The sequence below is a fragment of the Tamandua tetradactyla genome, chromosome X (assembly GCF_023851605.1).
Source record: "Tamandua tetradactyla isolate mTamTet1 chromosome X, mTamTet1.pri, whole genome shotgun sequence".
In the NCBI taxonomy this organism is placed as follows: domain Eukaryota; kingdom Metazoa; phylum Chordata; class Mammalia; order Pilosa; family Myrmecophagidae; genus Tamandua; species Tamandua tetradactyla.
In genome coordinates, this window is record NC_135353.1 from 155294544 (window position 1) to 155315047 (window position 20504).

General features: G+C 45.0%; 1 protein-coding gene across 1 annotated transcript in view; it reads left to right on the forward strand.

Annotated features, from left to right (window-relative positions):
* The first annotated feature begins 597 nt into the window (after positions 1–597).
* Positions 598–20504, forward strand: part of LOC143672135 (mitogen-activated protein kinase kinase kinase 15-like) — a 56454-nt gene continuing 36547 nt past the window's right edge. Inside the window, exons 1-3 of the mRNA XM_077147035.1 lie at positions 598–943; positions 16226–16365; positions 19271–19294. Of these exons, the coding sequence (XP_077003150.1) occupies positions 598–943; positions 16226–16365; positions 19271–19294 (510 nt within the window). The remainder of the gene's footprint in view (positions 944–16225; positions 16366–19270; positions 19295–20504) is intronic.

Consider the following 20504-nt stretch of genomic DNA (forward strand, 5'->3'; position numbering starts at 1 on the left):
CGGCCTCCAGGACAGAGCTCAACGGGGGCCACCGATGCAAAAATCAGAGGTGTTTTTTAAAAGCAGGTGCTCATCCCGATGCTGGGTTAAAACCACGTCTGTATTTGGTTTGGAACTGAAAATATATGTAATCTCAAACCAGCTCTTTGAAAGTTTTATACGGATTGATACAGGGAGCAGCAACTCATTCTCAAAAGCCTCAACTTGTTTCGGGAGAAAGAAATTGGGGCTCCCAGGGGTGGCCAGGCTGGAGAGATGGCGAGAGAGAGGGCGAGGGCGAAATCCGTGAACCCCGGAGCGGGGCCCTGGGAGCCGCCGGAGCGGGGGGGAGCCGGCAGGGGGCGCCCTCCGCGCTCCTGCCCTGCCGCCCGGCTCAGACCTTCCCCTCCGCGCTCGCTCGCCCTTCAGTCCCCAGCCCCCGCCTCTTTCCCCCGGGCGTTCAAAGGGTGCTGGGGTGGGGAGCGGGGAGCGGGGAGCGGGGCTGGGGCTACGGTCGGCAGCTGGAGCAGGTGTCGGGACTGCGCGGCCGCCTCCACTAGCGCCCGCAGCTAGCTCCTGGGCCGGCGAGGAGCGCGGAGGGGGGCGCCGGGAGGCCCCATGGAGGGCGGCGGCGGTACCCCCCTAGCCGGGGCGCTGGGGGTGGCAGGCGAGTCTCCTCCGTGCCCGCTGCCGCCCGGAGGCGAAGTCGCGGCGTGGCTCACCGAACCCGATGGGGCGGCCAAAGGAGCGGCGGGCGAGGGCGAGGGCGGGCCGCGGCGGGCACCGCGGATAGTATACGTGCGCAGCGAGAGCCCCCAGGGCGGCGCGGCGGGCGGCCCCGAGGCGGGTGCGCGGCGGTGTCTGCTGCGGGCCTGCGAGGCTGAGGGCGCCCACTTTGCCTCCGTGCCCTTCGGGGGGCTCGATTTCGGGGAGACGGCCGTGCTGGACGCCTTCTACGACGCAGGTGAGGGCGAGCACCACCTCCACCCCTGCCCAGACCCCCGCCCCGTCTCCTTTCCCGATCCTCGCACGCGCCCTGGCACCCATTCCCGCTCCCTACTCTCCCTCTCCCGGTCCCCTCCCCCAGGCTTGCATCCCGAGACTCCTAAGGCGAGACCACCCACCTTTGGGGGAGGGTAGAGTAGGGAGCGTTGCACTGTTTTACGGAAAAGAAAACGGAGGCCACTGGCGTTTAGAGACCCCTTTATTCCTAGTTTTCTGTAAACATCAGATGACCCCAGACCCCACCAGTTATGCAACTTTTACTTTCTCACTCTTGGCACGTCCCTCACAGCACGGGGTCCCGGCCTTGGTGACAATGAATCACTTGGGAGCTTTCAAAAATCCTGGGATGCCCAGACCGCACCCCAGGCCACTGACATCAGAATCCCTGGGCGCAGGATTGGTTAATTCTTCCCAGGTGGTTCCATGGTGGAACCAAGAGTGGGAATCAGCGCCTTACACCTGAGGGTGGAGGCGCCCCGTCTTAGAAACCCCTGTGGTCTTTTGCACGCTTTAGTTCCCGTCTCCGACACACACTGACAGTGTGCGGTGTGTATTTTACCCCAGAATGCATGAGCATCCCAGGGTTCGGGGTCCCCACCGTTGCCAAAACGGGACACTAGCTCACTGTGTAATAAGTGCGCCGTGAAGAACCCGGCCTTAAAATCGGTACTTTGAGCTGGCAAGAGTTTCTCTAAACCCACCAAGGGTTGGAGTGAGTTGTTGCTTCTCTGTTTTCCTCATTGCGCCTTCCTTATCCGGGACAAGCCTCTGGCACTTGAGTGAGGTTCAGGAGCGTGTATGTAAGATAGTAATCACCTGGGAGCCCTTGTGCCTCAGTTTCTCCACCCGTCAAAAAAGGTCAACCGTGCCTCACCTAACTCTAAAAGCATGTGAGAAGGTGAATGGGGAGAGGCTTTTGAAACAACGGCCAGGCCATGCTGTGAGGAAAAGGTAGCTTTTGTCCCATGATGGCATATGTGGACCTGTTTTTGCAGCGCAAATCCTTCCCAGCTGGCGGAGGGGTTGGGTCTGGCCTTGTTTAAACAAGTGGCAGCTGGGTTCCAGCTTGAAAATACTCTCTTGACACTTATGACCCCTCCGAAGGTGTTCGTTACATCTTTTTAGAAAAGTTGTTGGGGAGACCCCTTCACTTGGAACCGCTTACTTTTCCTGGCTTCTATTTATGCTACTCCAAACTTGGGTACTCTGAACAGCTGCCTTCCCGCCCCCGCCCCCCCTTGGCGTTGCGCACTATTGCAGCCTCCTGCCTGCTGGCCCCGCCTCTGGGAAATAGCTGTGCAGGGGCTTTGCTTCTCTACGGGTGTGGGGTGTGTGTGCGCGAGGGGACACGCGTGTGTGTAGCGAGTCTTCGTCTGCTAGCAGGCCCCCCTCCTTCTGCTTGGGTGTGAAGGCTCAGTCAGCCATCTCTCTGCTTCAGAGCTACACAATATACGTCCCTTTTCCTCACAATAGGTCCGAACGGCCTGGAATTTTCAGCTGCACCCTATACCCTCTTTGGTTGACCTTGGCCTGATCTTGAATAAGTCATTTCACAGTACATCATTATAATTAAGAAATGATTTTCATAAGTTTGAAAAAAAGGATATACCTAATTCCAATAAGTGAGTTTATGGGTTAAACAGATGGCCCACCGCCACCTCCCCGGCTTCCTGCTTTTTTCCATTCACAGCTTTTTGGCATCTCTACCCAAATGATACTAATCTATCACTTTTGCTTCTTGGCAGAAGTTCTAGAACAACACCGTCCAAAAAGGTAGCCACTAGCCACATGTGGTTATTTACATTTAAATTAAAATTCAGTGACATAGAGGGTGCAAGGGTGGTTCAGTGGTAGAATTCTCACCTACCATGCGGGAGACCCAGGTTCGATTCCTTGCCCATACACTTCCCAAAACAAGCAAATGAATGGGAGAAAAAAAATTTTATTTCAACAAATGGCACTACAATAAGGGGATACTCACATGGAAAAGGAGTGAAATGTGACCCCTGCCATACAGCATACAGAGGAAAAAAATATTCAGTGACATAAAACATGTAGTTCCTTAGTCATGCTGGCACTTTTCAAGTCCTAGATAGCCACAGATGGCTCTTCTGTTAGGAAAGTCCTAGAATATCTTCCTCATTGCAGAAAGTCCCATCAGACAATGCTGTTCTAGAAAAAGGCTTGAGGGGATGGGGAACTAGTGAATATGTTTTGGGGAGGGTCATATCTGCACAGCTATCTTGCCTTTTTCACTCTTGACACGGTTGTATTCATCAGAAACTTGTTAAATTCTGTAATTTAATGGATGAGCTAGGGGGACAGAACAGAAAGGGGAGGGGGCACTGAACCAAGCTGGGTTGAAATCTTTAAGCACTTCCTGTTCTTGTAGCAAAGCCAAGGCCAGATTGGGTTGCTTCTGTCTCCTTGTACCATTTTACACGGTCCCATGAGGGTCTGACTCTGAGGTTGCGTGTCACTAGAGGTTGGGGGACTTGGTGAGCTTCAGGAAAGTCACAGGTAGGGCTTCAGCCAAAGCAAGAAAAAGTGGACACGGTTGTAAATGAAGTGACCTGGGCAGTGATGGGCAGGGTCTACTATTCACTTTTAGTAGAGATGGTAGAAGTCGGTGTATACCTCTTGCCCCATAGAAGGACCAGATTTGCTTTATTTTAGTGTTTTAAATTTTAACTTTTTTTAAACATCCATCATCTATCTCCAGAAGTCAGAGTCTTGGATTCAGCAGATCTATCAAGTTTGGCACATCACCTGGTTTCTTCCAGTATTTGAAAAATAAAACATACCACCCCCTTTCCCCAGAAGAAACTCATTTTTCTGGACACCTCTTGACTTCTTTTCCTTAAATGCCCATCTCTTTCCTTGGACAGAATTCATAGTCATGACTTGAACTAACTGCAGTTTTGGACTGTATTTACCTAGAGCTGCATCTACTTTTCTCCACTGCATCCCGTGTCTCCCTCCTGGAGGTTCTGGTGCTCACAGACACGCTGAAGACGGAGAATTCCCGAAGGAAGCAGACCTGCATGACTTCGTCTCATGCTTTTCCAAACTTTTTCACAGTGGAAACTCCATTCTCCCAGGATGCTATGATTGAATATGCTTATTATAGTATCGAATTGTGAAATGAGAGCTGCCCGATGGAACACAATACATTGACCTGGGAGTAGCCTGTGTTACTGATGATGGTTTCCTCTCCAGGTGGTTTGTGGTTAATTAATGACCAGTGGAAATCAGGGCTGCCCCAGCATTCTCATTCTCCATCTCCTGAAATTAGCTGTTAACTTGCTCAGATGACAAGAACAGCCCCTTTGGCTGAGGCACAAATGAACATCCTGTACCTGCGGTGTCTGGCTTTGCTTAATTTCCTCCTCTCTGAAGCTTGTTTAAATGCCACCTTCTTGCCCAGGGGTTCTGCTTCTGATTTTTTTTCCCTTCAGCTACATTCACCTGATTTTAAGAGTCATGGAATGTTACCATCTTACAGCAGAGAAGACTTGAATTTCCTGACTATTGATAAGACCAAAACTGGGGTTTCAATCTCCAGAGTAATCGTTTGACTTTGGCTGATCCCAGTGGTGCCCCACCTGCTAGCTGGCTGGCTGTCTCAGACAAGAGTCATATTAGGGGGTGGGGCCGAGGTAACTGAGTGGCCACCGAAGTTCATGCTCCCTGTTGTTGGGAAGTGGGAACTACGTTTCTCAGCACCCCTTGAGTCTAGGTGGGACCTGTGGCTAGATCTGGCCAATGAAATGGAAGTAGAAGTGATCTGTGATGCTTTTGGCCAAGGTGTCATCATATGGAGTGGGCCTTCCCCCTGCTCTTATCCATTTCCACGGTTTCTCTGGGAACCTTAGAGGCTCCATATAGAAGGTGGCAGCAGAAGGAGTCACTCTCTGGAGCAGAGCTGTTGGAGCAGTGATATCTGCTTGGGATTTGGTATAAGCAAGAGAAACATCTGGTCAAGCTACTGAGATTTGGGGGACGTTGGTCATGGTGGTAAGAGAGTGCAACTCGGGTTACATAATCTAACCCAAATGCTAGAAAATCATCTCCTAGGTGCGCCTTAGCAAGAGCAGGCCACGTGTCATCTCATGTGATGGATGGTCATTATTCATAAATTGTGCTAATCACGGGCCCTGCACCATGCTGTTGTGGACCAAGAAAATATAAAGGAGCTGCTTGGACCATCAGCTTCATACCAGGAATGGGGGGAAGTGTTTTCTTGTTTTCCCTGGTTTCACTGGTTTGGGAGGCCAGGTAATCTTTTCCTTTTGTATTAAGTGATGTAGTAATAATTCTGTTAGTCTTTATCCAACAGTGCTATTGCATTTTCTTTAGAAATAGGTTATGTGATCATTTAAGGCTAGTGCCATTCTATTTGCTGCCCTGTATGTGGGTTATGTCTAGCCTCTCGCCCTGTGTTGCTATTCCTGGATTCTTTATTAGCTTGACATATTGTGTGGCAAAGACAGTGCTTGCCACTAGCCACCTATCTTCTGCATTTCCTTTTCTCCCTCGCGGTTAGGCTGGACCCTCGTGATGAGTCCAATGAAATGTGAGTGAAAGAGACAAGTGTCACTTAGGCACTGAGACAATTTGATGACGTGCCTCCTCCATCCTTCTTGGCCTCTCTCGTGACACCTGTGAAGGTCATGTGTTTGAGGTGGCAGCTGAACCATTAGGTTTCAGGGGATTTGTCTTTTATGGCAGCATAACCTAGCTTAGCCTGACGAATACAACTTTGCCTTGAATTCTGCCGTAAATGGGTAAGCACATCTCTTGGTTCAGCTGGCCTTAGTGGGCTCAGTCCACACAGGGATTGGCTCCTGCTCAAGAGGAAGTCTTAGAATGTCATATAATTTGCTAGACATTCCTTCTTCCTCATTCTGGAAAATGCATAAAGTTCAAAGGAGGATGATCCTGCAGAGGTTTGGTGGCTGTGGAATGATGAAACACGCCCCTGATTCAGCACCTGCATTTTACATGGCATTTATACATGGTCAGGAGACTAGCCAAATCTATTTCCAGCCTTGTATATCCTGCAGCCAAAAATTGGGACAGTAGTTAATTTAGACATTGCCTCCTCTCATGTAAGTAACAGCTGAATAAAATCATCAGCCTAGTAGTTCAGCTCAGAAACCTAGAAATTGGTCTGTCTACCTTCTTTCTCGCTGCCAAATCCAGTCAGTTCATTCCAAAACGGGTCTCAAACCAGCTCACTGCTCGCTACCTACCCTGCTGCCATCTTGGTCTGAGTATCATCTTCTCTTATCCAGGTTATTGCCAATGGCTTCGTAACTGGTGCCACAAGGCTGGGCCAGTCTCAGTGCATTGAAACCCATGTTCTCTGCCTAGAAGCCCCCTCGATCCCGGCACCCTTCCCCCACCCCACAGTCTTCCTCTGCCCCATGCCTAGTCGGCCTTCACCTCTCAGTTCTTCAAGGAAGGCTTCACCGACCCCGCCCCTCTCACCCTGCTGGCTTTTTGCCTGTCAAAGTTGCCTTTCCTATCCGGTAACACAATTGGAATGAAACATTACTGATTTTATGACTGATCTCCTGCCAGACAGCAAACTCCTCCATGGCAGGCAGCAGTTGTGGTTTTCTTCCCTACTGCTTGCATGATTCCTGGGAACATCTACCCATCTCCTTTTTAGAATGAGTATTGGTGGAGACAGCCGACACTTGGCTTCTGCTGTTGAGATGAAGCAGGACTTGTTTTGTGTCCTCAAAAGGAATTCAGAATGTGATTTCCCATAGCAACCATGTTGAAAATGGTGGCCAGGCATAGAGATATAGTGCAATTACAATTCTGTTAAGAAATAAGAGCCATTCCACAGCACATCTCTGGTTCTGAAATTTTCTCCTCAGCAATGCATATATAGCAGGAGAGACTAGGAGAATTTATACCACAAAGAAAGCAGTGATTTTAGTTTTGTGGTGGGAATACAGGTTCTTTTTCTTCTTTTTGCTTGTCCACATTTTCTATGGTGTGTATAGAATACATGCAATATCTAAATATATGGTGTGTATCTAAAATATATGCGTGGATCTTATTTAAAATAAGTGTAGTAAGAGATTGAAGGTAGGGTTAGTGCTCAAAAGGCTTCTCCCTCTCTCCTTCCCTGCTGGAGAAAGCGGTATGGCATGCTCAGGCTTTAAGTACTTCACCTCAAGGATCAGGCTGGGGGAGCTCCTGGCCAGACCTCAGCTGTCCCTTGCTGGACCTGGCCCCTGGCTTGCCCCTGGTGGCCGCCTCCCTCCCCTGGACCGCCTTCCTTTAGCTGCTACTGTTAATGCCCCAGACTCGGCATTGAGCCTGGAACTTTCCTCAACTCTTGCTCACTGGGCTGACTTTGATGAAAGCTGCATCGTGCCTGTGGCATTTAATTAAGACATTGCTGTTTGAGCTATATAGAGTAAATGGATACTCAGGGGGGCTGGCCTGCCACCCTCCTGGCTGTGTCTTATTTGTTACTAAGGCAAAATGGATATTCAGTTCCAAACAGTTAATGTGTAAACACATTTTTGGCATATAAGCCATGAACTTACTTGAAGCCTTCTATGTATCAGCCTTTGAGGTAGGGACTGTTTAAATCCAGGTCAAACAGTGTAGTGGGGTAGGACTGAACCTCTACAAAATAGGATGGAAAATTCTTGTTTCCCAATACTTTGCACGGTTTTGGAGCTGTTGGGTGTGACGGGACTTGGCAGAAATGCCTGGTGGTTACTGAGGCGGGGTTGGTGGCGGATGTTGCGAAGCACAACTGAGTTAAGTGGTGGCACTTGGCAGGAAGTAGAGCCCACTCAGGTGGGGCAGCCCAGGGGCCAGACACAACTGGACCAAGGGAGAAGGGAAAGAGGAGGTAGAGAGAAGTGGGGAGCACTAGATGTAGTTGACTTTTTTCTTATCATAGAAAATTTCAGATGTGTATATCGCCCAGCTTCAACAATTCTTAACATTCTGCCATTCTTATTTCTTTATATCTACCCGCTCCCTACCCCATACTTATTATTATACTTTTTAAAAGTATGTTTGTGTGAAATGTATATGCATAGAAATGCAGAAATCTTATTTGTATAGTTTTCAAAATTGCCTACACCTTGTGTAACCCAAAGCCCTGCACGAGACAGAACATTTCCAGTTCCCCTCCCTCATGTCCCCTCCCGTTCAGTCCCTCCCACCCCACCTCTGGACTTGGGCAATGGCTGACTTGCTTTCTGTCCTTAGAGATTAGATTTGCCTTTTCTAGAGTTTCATGTACATGGGCTTACCCAGTATATACTCTTTAGTGTCTGGCTTCTCTTGTTCAACACGATGTTTTTGAAATTGATCCATATTGTTATTCATATCAATCATTTGTTCCTTTTTGAACGATAAGGATCATTCCATTGTATGAGCATACCACAGTTGATTTAGCCATTCCCCTGCTGATGGACATCTGGGTTGTTTCCAGTTTTGGACTGTTACAAAGACAACTGCTATGAACTTTAGAATATACGTCTTTTGTGGACATACATTTTTGTTTCTCTTGGGTAAATACCTAGAACTATAATTCCCAAATTAAAGGGTAGGTATATGTAAAACTGCATAAGAGACTTCCAAACCTTTTTCCCAAACTGGTTGTAAAATTTTAATTCTTAGCAGCAATGTGTGAGCATTCTGGTGGCTTCAGATACTCACCAACATTTTGTTTTATCACTCTTTTTATGTTGGCCTTTCTAATGGTGTGTGTGTGTGTGTGTGTGTGTGTGTGTGTGTGTGTGTGTGTGTGTAGTAGATTCTCGTTATGGTTTTAATATGTCTTTCCTTCACAACTAATGATGTTAGTTGTCTTTTCATGTGCTTATTGACCATGCAGATATCTTCCTTTGTGAGGTCTCTGTTCAAATCTTTTACCCATTTTAATTAGGTTTTTGTCTTATGGAAAAATTCCTTAGATATTCTGATTTCAAGTCCTTTGTCAGAAATATATTTTGTGAACAGTTTCTCCCAAACTGTGGCTTGCTTATTCTTTTACTTAATAGTGTTTATTGATGAGCAAAAGTATTTACTTTTTTAAAAAGTTTTAATTTTGATGAAGTCTATAATCTTTTTTCCTTTTACGACTGCTATAGGGAATCTTTGCCTATCTTCAGGTTGTCTCCTTCTGAAAACTTTAGTTTTAGCTTTTACATTTAGGTCTGTGATTGAAATCACATGAAGTTTGCCATAGGTGACTTTTGGCAACCCGAGCCTGCCACCTTGCCTCGGACATGTGAGAAGCCGGTCTTGCCCCACAGTGTTTTCTGGTGCTGTGAGTCTTTTCATCTCACATCTAGGAAAGCAGAGGAAATGCAGGTTGCCCTTTGGGGAAGGGCCTTTCTGCCTTCCAGGTCAAAACCCAAAACAGATCCAAAATGTAATGTTATCAGCATGACCCACTGACCCTGGAAACACAAGCAACCAAGGAGGAAGGACACTGGCTTACTGAACCAAGGTTTGAATTTGTACTCTATCATTTCTTGGGTGTGTGACCCTAGATTACTTAACATCTCTGAGCCTCACTTTAAAAAAATCTCTATGTAAAGATTCCAGTACAGTGCCTTGACTTAATAAGTGTTCAGTAAATGTCAGTTCCCCCCATGCCGCTCCGCTCTGCCCTCTGTGACTTCCCCTCCCTCCTCAGCCCAATTAATATACCAGAATCTCAGTACAGAATGAAATGTGATTTGTGAAATAGTGAAGACACAGGGCTCAAACCTCTCGGACAATGATCCTCTAGTGGGGGGCAGTGTACAGTTTAATACTCTACATTTTTCTGCATCATTAGCTGGAACAGCAACATGTACATGCAAACACTAAAGTGGCTTAAATCATGTTACCCTTTCTGTTATGAGTATCGTACTGTGAGTGGTCTGAAATCGAGCCCAATGAGTTCATTCACCTCAGCTTGGTTTTTAGGACTTCTAAGACATTAATTTAGCATTAGATTTATGAATGCTAAATTCCATGTTGGAATTTTTATATATACAAGAAATCAAGAAATCAAGATTTATTTTTCCCCCAAGGAGACCTCAGATTACTTTAAAAGCCTCAGTCATTTCATTGGTCTTATGCTCGGCCATTTACAAAATGCCTCTGCCGACGTCTTAGGGAATCTGAGAACAACCCGGGGAGGGAGGCAGGGCAGGCACAAGCACCACCCTGCAGGTGGGAGAAGCGAAGTACCCGGGGCCACGCAGCTTTCCTGCTCTCCTGTCCTGTGCTCCTGGTGCCAAGTGAGATTTCCCACATTCCTGACTCGCTTTCTGAACTTGAGCCTCCTGGAGGCAAAACACTTAACTTATTTATCAGGCTAAATCTTGGGCAAACAGATCACAGATAAAAAGGCAGAGATAAAATTGGTCATGAGCTGTAACACACACACATATGCACACACCTTGGTTTAACAAACCTTAAGTGACCTGCAAAGAGCCAAGGCTCTTATTAAATCTATTCTTGGCAGAGTGTCTGAATTTAAAATTAAAGTGCCCCTCAATTCAAGAATCAATTACAATGATCTCATCACATGCTAGTATGAAATAAGAAAGGACATCAGGAAACTATACCTAAGCTCCTATTTTTGCTTTCCAATATCTTTTTGTGTCTGTAAGAATGACTAAAAATAAATCATTTTTCTGACTGTAAAAATTGATCAGTCTGTGTGACTTGGGGACTGTTGGCCTTCACCCCTGCCCCTTCCTGTGCTTCTCCTTTGTCCTCCTCATTTGTGCCCTTCCCTTTATCAACTGATTCTAGTAGTCACCAAGGCCTTGGAAGTAGGGCTCTCTTGCCACATCTTATTAGCATCACTATAAAACGCTTTCAAATTTGGATAGGTGTTTTTGTTTGCTAATGCTGCCAAAACACAATATATGAGAAATGGGTTGGCTTTTATAAAGGGGGTTTATTAAGTTACAAATTTACAGTTCTAAGGCCATAAAAACATCCAAACCAAGGCACTTGGGATGCCTTGACTCAAGAAAGACCAGTGGCCTCTAGAACGCCTCTCTCAGCTGGGAAGACATGTGGCTGGCGTCTGCTGGTCTTTGGCTTCTGGTTTCTAACAGCTTCCCTGGGAAGCTGTTTCTTTCTGCATCTCCAATTGTCTCTGTCTGTGTCGGTTCTGAGATTTTTCCAAAATGGTTCCCTCTTTTTTTTTTTTTCCTTTAACATGGGCAGGCACTGGGAATTAATCCCGGGTCTCCAGCTTGGCAGGCGAGAACTCTGGCTGCTGAGCCACTGTGACCTGCCCCAAAATGGTTCCCTCTTAAAGGACTCCAGTAAGCAGCCCCACTTTGAATGGGTGGAGACACATCTCCAGGGAAACCACCGAATAAAAAGTTACCACCCTAAACAAGATGTCTGCCCCTACAAGATTGGATTAGGAAAAAGAACATGGCTTTTCTGGGGTACACAACAGCTTCAAACCAGCATAAGTAGGTGACAGAGTGGAGGGAACCAGGTAGAGCATCTGATTTCCTCAGCTGCAGTTACTTTTCACTCTGAGCAACTGTCTGCAGGGAGCAGAATTATCCATCCTAGGTAAGAAGACCAGGCCAGGTTGTAAAATGTGCTCCCAGCATTGTATGTTTGTTCTTTCTTCCACAACAACCTCTAAAGGGCAAATATGGATATGAGAGTCTCCTGTTTTAAAGTCTCATCATTATTTAAAAAAAAGCAACCTTTCTAGGTGTGACAGTGATACTCTGGTGACTTATTTTTCTTTTTGTTCTCATCTTTTAGTGATCTATACTGAAATATTTGGGGATGAAATGATGTCTGGGAATTGTTTCTAAATAATATGGAAGAAGGTGGTGTGGGTGGCCATAAAGCTGAAACAAGGCTGGCCATGAGTTGATTGTTGAGGTAGGGAGAGAAGTATGGGGGGGTTCATCAGACTATTCTATGTTTATATATATTTGTAATTCTCCATGATAAAACTAAAAAAAAAGAACTAACAGTTTTTCAGTTGCTTCAAGTTAGATTCCAGCCCTCCTCATGTGGCCTCCAGACCCTTTACCATTTGCTCCCTGTTAATCCTTCTAGGTTGATTTCCTGACACCTTCCAGCCCCTCAGAATTATTTGCAGTGGCTCTGATGCTTAGAGCCAATCTTGCCTCTGGCCCTCTGTACTTGCTGTTTTCTTTTCCTACAGTATTCTTTTTTAAGTATATGTTTTTTGAGAAATCTTCACAAACATACATTCCATACATCGTGTACAATCAATGGCTCACAATATGGTTGTGTATTCATCACCATGATCATTTTTTAGAACATTTGCAGCACTCCATAAAAAGAAACAAAAAGAAAAAAATCATACATCCCATACCCCTTACCTTCCCTCTCATTAACCACTAGTATTTCCATCTACCCAATTTATTTTACCCTTGGTCCCCCTTATTATTTTTTTATCCATATTTTTTACTCATCTGTCCATACCCTGTGTGCTGCTTTGAAAGGATGTATGGACCCCAGAAAAGCCATGTTTTAATCAAAATCCCATTTCGTAAAATGGCAGAATAATCCCTATTCAATACTGTATGTTTGAATCTGTAACTAGATCATCTCCCTGGAGATATCTCCCAATCAAGAGTGGTTGTTAAACTGGATTAGGGGAGATGTATCTCCACCCATTTGGGTGGGTCTTGATTGGTTTACTGGAGTCCTATAAAAGAGGAAACATTTTGGATAATGAGCGATTCAGAGAGAGCAGAGCAGAGAATGCTGCAGCACCACGAAGCAGAGAGTCCATCAGACAGTGCTTTGGAGATGAAGGAGGAAAATGCCTCCCGGGGAGCTTCATGAAATTGGAAGCCAGGAGAAGAAGCCAGCAGATGATGCCATGTTTGCCATGTGCCCTTCCAGATGAGAGAGAAACCCTGAATGTCATCGGCCTTCTTGAACCAAGGAATCTTTCCCTGGATGCCTTAGATTGGACATTTCTATGGACTTGTTTTAATTGGGACGTTTTCTCGGCCTTGGAACTATAAACTAGCAACTTATTAAATTCCCTTGTTAAAAGCCATTCCGTTTCTGGTATATTGCATTCCAGCAGCTAGCAAACTAGGACACCCTGGAAAAAAGCAGCATCAGACACAAGATTTTCACAATCACACTGTCACATTGTAAACGTATCTTTTTACAATTGTCTTCAAGAATCACAGATACTGGAACACAGCTCAAGTGTCTCAGACACTTCCCTCCATCCACTCCAACACACCATAAACTAAAAAGGGATATCTATTTAATGCATAAGAATAACCTCCAGGAAAGATTTCTGTTTGAAATCTTTCAGCCACTGAAACTATTTTGTTTCATTTCTCACGTCCCCCTTTTGGTCAAGAAGTGCTTTCTCATTCCCAGGATGCCAGGTCCTGGCTCATCCTGGGAGTTCTGTTCCATGCAGCCAGAGAAATTTACACCCCTGGGAGTCATGCCCCATGTAGGGGGGAGGGCAGTGAGTTTACTTGCTGAGTTGGCTTAGAGAGAGTGGCCACATTTGAGCAACAAAAGAGGTTCTCTGGAGGTGACTCTTAGGCATAATTTTAAGTAGGTTTAGCCTATCCTTTGCAGGAATAAGCTTCATAGGGGTGAATGCCAAGATCGAGGGCTCAGCCTGTTGATTTGGTTGTCTCCACTGCTTGCGAGAATATCAGAAATTCTCCAAATGGGAAAATTGAATATTTTCTCCTTTCTCCCATTCCCCCAAGGGGATGTGGCAAATTCTTCTTTATTCATTGTCCAAATTACTCTGGGATTTATCAGGGCATCACACTAACCTGGACAAACCTACAAAATCTCACACCCTATTCAAGGTTCCATGTACTTATGGTGTTCAACTAAACTGACCATATAAGTTAAATTAGGAAATATGCTACCCAAAATATAAATTTTGCACCTAAGAAGCATCTTCCCCTTTAGCATCACACAGGAGTTGAAGTTTTAAAATATGGATATCATCTTTTTACCCAGGCTTCTGATACACCTGAGTCCTATCCAGATCAGCTTCATTCATATGTCAACTCTATGTCTGATCACTTTTTCAACCTTTTAAGCAGTTCCTAGAGGTGTACTGTTGGCTTTCACAGCTTCAGAGCTCTAACTCTGAGTCTCAGGTGTCACATAAATACCTGAAGTTTCTGGGAACAACCACGTTATATACAAACTGCTTAGTATCTGAGAATTTAGAAATAACAATTACACCTCCTGAATATACGTGACTGCTGTTAAGAGCTTACAATCTAGGACCCTTTACAATAGGCCCCAACCTGATAACCCATGCTTTCGACTTCAGTTCACCAAGTTCCTATATTATAGTCAGTCCATATGATTGAGGCATGATGATATTTGTCTGTGTTCCTGATGTTTCATTCAACATACAGTCCTTAAGGTTCATTCATCTAGTTGTGTGCCTCACAACTGCCTTCCTTTTCCTGCCGCTCTGTAGTCCATTGTTTGTATACACCATAGTTTTCCCCTTCCATTCCTGTCATTGTACCCTTAGGCCACCTCCATCCATTGTGGATCATGAACACTACTGCCAGAAACATCAGTGTGCAAATGTCCACTCGAGTCCCCACTGAGTTCCTCCAGGTATATACTGAGCAATGGGGTTTCAGGATCATATGGTGACTTCACCCCTAGCCTCCTGTGGAACCACCACACTGCCCTCCAAGGGGCTGCACCTCTCAGTTTCCTTACCGACAGTGATTATAGGTACATTTCTTTCTCCACGTTTTCTCTGGCACTTGTTTCTTGCTGTTCATTTTTAAGCAATTTTATTCACATATCCTACAATCCAACCTATGTTCCTGCAGCATTCTTTTCTGTCCTTCCATCCTTATTTTGATTTGCCTGCTTGCCTCTTAGAGATTCTCGGTTCACAGAGCAAACATCACTTCCTCCAGGCTTTCCTGACTGCCCTCTGCCCAAGTGGGGATTAGGTACTACCCTGGGGCCGCTTGGTGATGCGCCTTCGCCTTCCTGCTTGTCTCTTCATCCCTCTGTTAAACTCTCCTCTGGACTGTTATGTTAGTTTTTTTCAGTAATTTCCTATGAATTGTGACCGTGCAGGCAATAAGTTTGGACACTACATTCCTATAACTTATGGTACGTGGTGGGGAATCTCCACTCAAACTTGGGAGCTCTTATGCACTGTCCAAAATGAAGGCTTTTGTAATGGTGTACAGTACTAACAAGCAAATTTAAATGTGCTAGTTATTTTAATTTGTTGCTCCCTTGTCTTGAATAGGTCTCCACAGGGCACAATTCCAGGGCAGCATTTTATATATGTATTGTCAAGTTGCACGTGGACACGTGCACCGGGAGTTCTGACAAAGGAGTACATATTACAACAGTTTGAAATAGAAAAAAGTAAAAAAAAAAACCAACCAAAATGTCCATAGATGGGGAGAATGGATAAAGAAACTGTGATCTAGCCAGCATACAGCAGAATGCTATGCTGAAGGGAAAATGCATAAACTGAAGCTAGATGTACAAATCAAGGCGCAACAAGCGTTGAACCAAAACAGGCAAATAAAAAAATACATACAGTGTGATGCTATTTATATAAAGTGCAAAGACATGCAAAAGTAAAGAATGTACTGTTTAGAAATTAATGCATATACATAATCTTATGTAATACATGTAAGCACATACGCATATACAGCCACAGGTGCACACATACATCAGCATCTCTACACACATGGCCGTGTATATTAAACATAAATAGAAAAGCAGGGAACCCATAAATACAGAGATGAGAAAAGGGGGGTTTCTCAGGCCAGGGGGAAAAGAGAGGAAGGTATTGGGGAGGGACGTGGGGCTCTGCGGGTGTTGGGACTGCTCTGCGTTTCTTGGGCTGGGTGGTTTTTCATTTCAGTTTACTTTAGGCTAAATATACCCTTTGGGCATATGAGATCGTTCATAATAAAAAGGACACTAAAAATAGATCTATCAGCAGGTTCTAAGGAAGACTGCATCCCGTTGCTTTAGAAGGGCCTTTCTGATGCTTACACTTCTTCCACACTCCAGGGGACGTTTTGAATCAGATCCTCCGTCCCTTGGGGTTTTGCCTAAAAGACTGAGGGTGGAAATGCAGGTCCAGGTAGCACCGGGCCCGCGGTGGTGGGAAGTAGGTTCGGTCAGCAGCAGCGCATTCCCTGATCCCCCGACCCTGTCGTCTTGTTCGTCCCAGATGTGGCGGTGGTGGACGTGAGCGATGTCTCCAGACAGCCGTCCCTCTTCTACCATCTTGGAGTCCGCGAAAGCTTCCACGTGGCCAACAACGTGGTCCTCTACCACGACACGGACGCCACCACCTCGCTCGCGCTCAAGGTAAAGGGCCATGGGGCGCCCTCTCCCGAGCGCCTGGTTTGTTGGGGGTGGGGTGGGGAGCGGCACCGGGTATTTTTGGCTGGAAAAGATAGTCGCAGACAGAGAGGTCGGAGGAACACGTGCTTGCACAGCCCCTCCCTTCCGGATCCGGCGTGAGAGCCCCCGCGGGTGACTTCCGGCAGCGCTGCGCAGGAGCGGCCGTGGGGGGCGGGCCACTCGCCAGGACGCCGAGGCCCGGACTGCCGCGCGTTTCCGTTGTCCGCGTCCAGGAACCAGTAGAAGCAGGCCTACCTCTCTCAACCCCCGATGGCCAATTTAATCCAAGTTTCCAACATGGGGGTGGGGGTGTAGGGGGAATCAGTTCTCAAGATGAATAATATACGAAAACTCTTAACAGCGACCAGACGCAGGCAGAGAATTTGAGGATGCGTCAGCCGCATTTAACGTGTCCTTTTTCCGCCGGTCTAAGGCGAAGTAAAACTGAAAACTTGGTGTTCGTGTACAACTCGGTGTACTATCAGTGAGAACTTTTAAAATATGTCTTTGTGCATTTGATAGACGTTTTTGAATGATATGTTTTTTCCAAAAAACGCTTATATTTGAAAACTGTAAATGTCTGAGGCAAATTGTTCCAAACTTCAGTCAGTATGGTTGAATATTTGAACATTACTCAGAAAAATCCTAGTCTATATTAAATAATTTTTCAGAGTAAAAGATTCGTTTTGTTTGTAGCAGCACTTCTCAACTCGACTGCGCTTCAGAATCACCTGGAGGGTGTTTAAAAATCCTAAATACCCACGCCAGCACATCAGACCAGTGACTCCAGAGTCTTTGGGCCCAGGGCCCAGGCATCTGTGTTTTTTGTTGTTTCTTTGTTTTGTTTTTGAGAGGAAATTCACATAGCATAAAATTAACCATTTTAAAGTCGACAATTCAGTGGCATTTACTACATTTGCAATCATCACCTCTGTCAAGTTCTAAAACATTTTTATCGCCCCCAAAGGAAGCCTTATACCAGTTCAGCAGTCATTCCCCATCCCCCCTCCTCCCTTCACTCAGCCTCTGGCAGCCACTAATCTGCTTTCCGTTTCTATGGATTTGCCTGTTCTGCAGACTTCTTGTAAATGGAGTCGGACATGTGTGATCTTCTGTCCCTGGCTTCTTTCACTTGGCATAAAGTCTTCAAGGTCCATCTGCATTGTAGCATGTATCAGAGCTTCATCCCTTTTTTTTTGGCATGGGCAGCTCTTCATTCCTTTTTGTTACTGAATAATGTTCCACTGTACAAATATACCACAATTTATTTTTCCATCCATCAGTTGATGGGCATTTGGGTTATTTCTACCTTTTGGCTATTACAAGTAATGCTTCTGTGAACAGGTGTGTACAAATGTTTGAATACCTGGCTTCAGTTCTTTTGCATGTATACCTAGGGATAGAATTGCTGGGTCATGTGGTAATTCTACACTTGTTGGGATTTTTTAACTTCCCTAATGTGAAACCAGGATTGAAAATCAATGGTTTAGAGAGTCAGCCTTCACGGACATCTTTTCTAAATGTTCAGATCACTCGGTATTAAAAATCACAGGTATTTAACTCCTATAATTTTGTGATGCCAAAGTTGACATTTTTGGTGTTTTTCCTCAAATTTAACATTAACCATATTTCCTGGCTTCTGTATTGATTTGTGATTTTTCCCTGGTAGAAATAATGCCTGTTTCAAATGTGTAAATTCGATGTGTTATAAATTAAGCATTTTGTATAGATGTATAATCTGCAACTATAGCACAGTACTGTATTTTAAGTCATTCATAGGACAGTAGAAGAAGAGACTCTTGCTCTTGTCCTTTAAGTTGTAAAATAGATTCTAAAAAGGCTATAAATCAATCTAAATTACTTATAATTAGGTATTGATTTTTTTCCTTGTACTGATTTTCACTAAGGTAATTATGCTTATAAATATTTAGAACTTAGAAAAAAGAGATTAATAGTGTACACTTTCATATTTTAATAGAAACATGAAATTAGAATGTTTTTTTCCCACTTCAATACATTGTCCACCTCAATTGTGTCTTAATGAAATTCTCTGACAAATCATATGACCTTGATACAAATGTTAATTTTAATGATATGGAAAAATATTGTCTAAAATGGAAATGGTTAGTCAGTTATAGCTGATACCAGAAGAAGCCATCTGCATCAGCAGAAAATAGAAACTCAGTACATATCGAGCATGTTTTGTAGGGCAGCTTTGTTTAATTATGTTTTCTTTTTTGGGAAATGTTTGTTTTCAGTGCTTTAATGCTATAGCCAAGGGTTGTATAAATATCATGCTAAATTAACGGATCAAAATTGTTGACATCGAATTTGAACGTTCCTGGACAATTCTAATGGGGTGTCAGGAATCCTGCCAGCATACCCTTTCTGTAGGAAGATAATTGAATTAATCAGCAGTCATCCAGTTAATCATTCATTGATTAATTGAAGTGGTACTTGCTGAGGACTCACTGAGCACCAGACCTGAGGCCACCGCGGATCTATCTCCCCAGAACGTCCTTGTTGTCACTAACATCCGGGTAGTTGAGACTGAAGGCCTTCAGAGGGCCCAGACTTGAATCTCGAAATACCTTTAGGACAAAAGCATGACCCCTGCTGTTGGAAAGCCTTTATAAACATAAATGCCTCCCTTTTCTGAGAGTTGCAAAGCTAGTCAATTATGATAGGTTGTCCTTAGGATGCGAATTTTACAGTTGCCAGAGGTTCATCCTACTTGAAGCTTTTTCAGGGAGTTTCAGATTATTTGTTCTCACTCTAAGGTGGGGGCTGGATCATGTGGGTGAAATGCTGATGGAAATGAACTGCTTTGGGAAAAAAAAACTGAAATCATCTTCTCTTTTCTTTTCAGGATATGGTAACTCAGAAAAACGCAGTAAGTATTACCTTTTCAGATTGTTAGCCTCAATTGTGAAATAGTAAAATGTTTGTCTGGAAATAACATGGGCAGCGAAGTGATGTCTAATGTGGCCTGTTAGTTGTTGTTTCTAAGGAAGGCAACTAAAGACCCTCCCTCCACTCCTTAACCTGCCACCCGCTCAGGCCCCACATAGCCATTGAGGGTGCTGGATGAAAGGCTAACGTGAGCAAAAAAAAAGAAAGAAAGAAAAAAGTTCTTTATTACTCAGGAGGGTTTTGAGTCTGGCATCTTTTGGGCATCTCCTTCTGAGCTGGGTGATATGGTCCTGTGGCCTGCCAGGATTCTTTTTGCTGGAGCCACCAAAGTTCCCCGAACAAAGGACGAACTTGAACTTGTAACCCCGTTAATATAGGTACCTAGCCTGAAATTCTCTGCCACAAGCTAAGAAGAAGTGGGTGAACTTCTACTTCATTTTGTCCCATTTATGTACTGAAGTCTCCTAATGTGGCATGAAAGTTCCTGCAATTATATAGTACTAGCCACATTTTTAAAAACATTGAAATGATACCCCGACCCTAGAAATATTCTAATAAAATCAGTGTTCTTAGAAATCGTGCCAAGGTTATCCTGAACTTTTGAATAAGCACCCCCCTCCCCACAACCTGCCACAATCCCCCAGACCTATGGTGGTGTGATTTGAGAAACTGTGGCCTCAACTAAGGATCCGCCCTTTGCCCCTCTCCTTTGGGCCTCAGCTTCCTTCCCACTGGCTCTCCTAAAGGGAAAGGACTTCCAACCTCTTTTCCTATTCCATTTGGAGTTCCCCAGGAAGAGGGGCTCCAAGGAGAAAAGGGCCTGGGAGGCTGAGCTCTCTCAAGGGCCCCCTCTGCAGGGGAGCGGGGGCTTTTCTTCCTCCCCAGGTGGCCCCACCCTGGCTTCTCCAGGACTGAGCAGAGGTGAGAGAGTTGACTCCTCCTCCAAGCCAGAAGATGAAGTTCTAGAAATAAGGGAAATGGTGTCTTCTATATGATTAGCTTTGGAATAAAAAGCAAGTGAGGCCATTTTTGTGCAGAGCATGCTTTTAGCAAGGAGACCTGTGAAAATGTGATTTCAGTGTCTCTCTAGAAAGAAGTAGGAGGTAATTTCGCTTCATTTTGTCAATGTATATATTGATGGTGTCCATTAATTGGAGTCTTTCCTGTTTTCTCTAGATCTTGATTTCTTA